The sequence below is a fragment of the Carya illinoinensis genome, chromosome 16 (assembly GCF_018687715.1).
Source record: "Carya illinoinensis cultivar Pawnee chromosome 16, C.illinoinensisPawnee_v1, whole genome shotgun sequence".
Lineage (NCBI taxonomy): Eukaryota > Viridiplantae > Streptophyta > Magnoliopsida > Fagales > Juglandaceae > Carya > Carya illinoinensis.
In genome coordinates, this window is record NC_056767.1 from 5,081,338 (window position 1) to 5,085,892 (window position 4,555).

General features: G+C 33.6%; 1 protein-coding gene across 1 annotated transcript; it reads left to right on the forward strand.

Annotated features, from left to right (window-relative positions):
* Positions 1-1,573: 1,573 nt before the first annotated feature.
* LOC122298725 (arp2/3 complex-activating protein rickA-like) lies at positions 1,574-1,972 on the forward strand. Its single transcript, XM_043108593.1, has one exon. The coding sequence runs from the start codon at positions 1,574-1,576 to the stop codon at positions 1,970-1,972; it is 399 nt and encodes a 132-aa protein (XP_042964527.1).
* Positions 1,973-4,555: the final 2,583 nt, after the last annotated feature.

Consider the following 4,555-nt stretch of genomic DNA (forward strand, 5'->3'; position numbering starts at 1 on the left):
TAGTATTGTCTTAAGGTGAAGAGAAGAAAGAACTACTCAGTAGTGGCAAAGCCGCCCGCGTCACGAGACACAAGGGGCGACAAGGGCATGCAATGGGCTTTGGGCACTATGAGGCACACTTAGCACTAAATTTATTTTGAAAATATTAAGTGTTGTCTATATACATTACATAATAGAAAATTGGTTGTTTTCTAGCTATTGAAATGCATCACAAACATTTTATAACTCGAAATTTAAAACCAAACATTATAATGCAAATTATGATAGACAATAAGTGTATTACTTGATGACCATTATGAAGGATTTTCAGGTCATTATGTTATAATTTATGATCACCATAGAATAGATTTGTTAAATTTTTAAATAGATAAAACATACCAGAATTTTCCTTCTTAAAAAATCTCTCTAGCTATCTTGTAATTTTCAAAAAATGGTGTTTTGAGTTGTTCTATAAAAGGTTCTACTTTGGAATAAATAATTGGAGGGGTTTCATTATACCCTAAGAATAATTTTGTCGATACTTTATAGAATGTTGAAAGTGGACAAAATATGTTCTAAAGAAATCGTTGTTACGATCGAGCCTTGGAGTCCAAATTTTTAATTTTTGCCTTCGTGATTCTCTCATTTTCATTATATTTTTTAATAATTTTAGAACATATTTTATATCATGGAGGTGATGCAGTCCATCCTAGTTTTGAACCAAGAATTTGTTCTTCTTAATCGTTTCGGTGGTCAGAAGTTCATTCGTTGGTAGTAAAAGATGTTTTTCCTCACCACTTTGAAGCTCACATACATTTTAGAAAATGATTTGGAGGAGATTCCTGGTCCTACTCTAGAGGAAAGTGTCAAATTGAAGGAGAAACGAAGGAAGCGAAGAGAGGAAAATTTTCTATGCAAAGGTCACATCATCAATGCAGTGCCCAATTCAATATATGATGTCTATTAGTCCAAAATACATTATTTAGCAAAATACAAAATGTAGCTTATGGTCTACATATATTATCTCTTTTGTTTAATTCCTATATAGTTGTTTAGTTGTTTTTATAGTTCAAACTCACCATTTTGTTGCAACATATGAAAATGTTGGAATGTAAAATTATTGGTATTTATGAAAAAATGCAAATTCAAAATTTATTCATTTCTTTCTTATTGTTTACACTTTTTTTTTTATTTAAAAAAAAAGATATTCTTAACAAATCTCAATTTAACTATTTATTCCAGACCTAAAAGTATCTAGTCCGTCCATGATAAAGAGCAGCCTTTCTTCGTCGGAAGTTTCCCTTCATTGACTGATTGCTTTAGCAACCCCATAAATTAATTACTAGGACCTTGACTTTAAAGGCTTCCTCCGTGTGAGTAGCACTACTTGCTTTGTCAACCAAACAATTTAGTCGGCTAGACATTAATTGGTTCAAGTCTTTGTTTTTTCTTTTAAGTTCAGCCTTTCCCGGAAGACGCCTCCTTCATTGACTACTTGCTTTAGCAAGTCCACCCACAAACCATGATCAAACACTTATAAAAGCATACCGATCGAAACAATTTCCTCCAAACAAAGAAAAAAACAGAGTTAGAAATGGGTGTCATGATAAGGTATCTGCTCATGACCTTAGTGTTCTATGAAGAACTACTACTACTCTTTGGATCCGCTTTCATGGGTGCCCATGCCTCTTTGTCTAACTACTTTGATCAACCTCCATCCAACCACTTCTATCCTAAATATTTGAAGGTGGTTTCCCGGAAAAAGCGCACACCACCACCACCAGCCCCTACTCCGAATGGACCACTTCGTCATATGCCAAAGCCGAGACTGAAGCCGACGTTGCAGCCGCCGCCACCACCACCACCAGCCCCTACTAGGAATTTACCACAACAACAGCATGTACCTCCATCTGTACCGAATCCGAGCCCGAAGCTGTCACCACCACCATCAACATCATCAAGGTTGGAATCATCACCGCTGCCACCAGTATGAAGAAGGTCAATGTCACTGTTAACACCACCAACATCTCCATGTTGATGTGACGAAGGAAATCGTTAAAGTTCTTGGTTGCTTTACTACTATTGTTGAAAGAGAACAATTATTTTGAGATGTTTTTTCTTGAATTTGGTTTCCACTATATATTAAGATAATATAATAATATATGCAATTCCCTTTCTCTTAATAAATATGGGGTTTTCAGGGTGAATTAATTTCTTTTAAGCGGTCAAGATTTGAGAAATATTATGATATATATGCTCAAAGACAAACTTTGATGAGTCCGATCTGAACCCAAACCCTAATCTAATTCCTTTGTATGTCTTGCAGTTCGCCAGCCACTCTTTATCTTCTTTATCTCTCATATTGATTTAAGAAATCAGTTTGCATATTAACCAAGTTTGAATGTTTCAGCTGAGAATAGATTCAATTGAACCTAGTCTTCAAGGCTCATTTTTGTAGCTTGTCACACACTCAACACAAAATTTTTTTAATATAGAAAAAACCAAATTTTCGAAGCTCTTTATGCACTTTTGTTTTCGAACCTTTGGGGCGACTACCCCACCCCCAACCAAATTCAATAGCACTCGTAGGAGATATAGATTCGTCTGTAAATATAAGTAATTATTAAATAGTCTCGGAGTGTGGACATATACATAGTGCTCTCATCCTATTATAAAATGTTATATCAATTAATATTGATAAGTAAAAAATCATTTTAAATATATGACATGCTAAGACACGAAGAAAATTACTAACCCGAAACTTGGCATCAATCACTTACTGAACTACCATGATAATTAAGGAGAGAACTTGCCATTTACTCCATGAATACTTAGTTTTTACCCGGGGTGATACCTAGCCACCGCCTGTTAGTTTTTTCCCGGGGTGATACCTAGCCACCGCCTGCTGTCCACCTCTAAACTTAACTCTAAAATCGTCCTTGTTATTTTCATCATTTCAGCTTCTTCTTTTTTTCATCTTTTTGTTGGAATTTATTTTATGAATATTGTATAAAATGCACTGAGCAAGGAGGCCCCTGGATTTCAGTGCACTGCGGTTTGTTGGTATAAATTATATATAATTCGATATGTGATCCAACTCTCAGATTCAAACCAACCACGACGTTTATTAAAAAAAAAAAAAAAATCCAACCACGACGTGTGAGTCGTTGTATACAATAGAAAGAGTAATTCTACATACAACCATGAAGTGCATAAATACTATGTAATCACTTTAAAAAAAGTAGAGTCCACTATTAATGAATTAATTTTTTTTTTATGTGAATATCATGTTTTATTCACTTTGTTTAAAAGTGATTACATTGCAATTACATAATTTACGGTTCTAAATATCTTTTCTCCAATAGAAATAACTTGTCACTTATGTTCCCATTAATCTGCATATTAAGGATACGTTTCAATTTCATTAATTACCTTACTTAAAGAAGACATGCTTTCCATAAGGATATTTATTTTGAGGAATGCTAGATATAGTTATGGAGTGCACAAGTACTGCATAATTTTTTTTTAAAAAAGAGTAAGATCTACTATATCAAAATTAAATTTTTTTCATATAACTTTCATATTTACTCACTTTTTCAAATGAATTATATGGTGCTTGCATATTCCATGACATCATTTCTCGTTGAGATATCAAGCTTGCCTTTTGACCAATAGGCAAGAGTGAATGACAACTCATTAGTATCACAATGCGCGAAAAGAAGGAGAATAATATTAAAGCAAAGGAAAATAATAATATGGATTTCCATTCATCCAAAATTACAAGCCTAAAAAAATATTGTAATTAAGCTTCTATTCAGTGCACATTGTTTTTATTACCTTGACATGACCTACCTGAAAACAAATATAAATGGCAATGCTTTGTCTTACCTTGAAATGAACTACAATGAAGAGGAAGAAGATGAAGAACGATAATAGATTTGTTTCATTTATTTATATGACACTATGCATGTAAAAGGCTTTGTCATCTCAGGGAGGTCTTGGGTTTATCTCTCTCTCTCTCTCTCTCTCTCTCTCTCTCTCTCTCTCTCTCTCTCTCTCTATGTGCACGTGTATTTGCTCTCGATTCATTCAAGTAAACCATCACTCGTGCCTCCATGTACAAACAATTCATTTGTAAGTGAACTTTAAAATAGATGTGCATGCCGGGTAACAAGTAGACAGGGAAAGCAGCTTGAATGGAGAAGTATGGGAGGTCTCTTAAGATCCTCATCATCCAGTTTAAAATGTTTATGGAGGATTAACATGCAAAAGTCACCATTTAATAAGAAATGTCAGTTAGATAATCAGATTTGTTGAACCCAAGATTTCAAATTTTGTGTAATTATATATCTACACATGAATTTTGATGATAAGAAATGAATTCAAAGAATAAAGAAATCTCAAGCTCAAGTTGTCTATATAATGGAGTCAAGCACATCAAGGAAACAAGCATGATCAAGAAGGGAACAAGTTCACATTAAAATTATAGAGTAATGTTGTAAATCTCTTCAAAATTCGAAATTAGGAGTAATGTTCAAAATTAATATTTTATCATAAAGCATTAAAATTCATTTTC

Bases quoted from the DNA above. Each gene is read 5' to 3' on its own strand.
- LOC122298725 (XM_043108593.1), top strand. From the start codon at position 1,574: ATGGGTGTCATGATAAGGTATCTGCTCATGACCTTAGTGTTCTATGAA.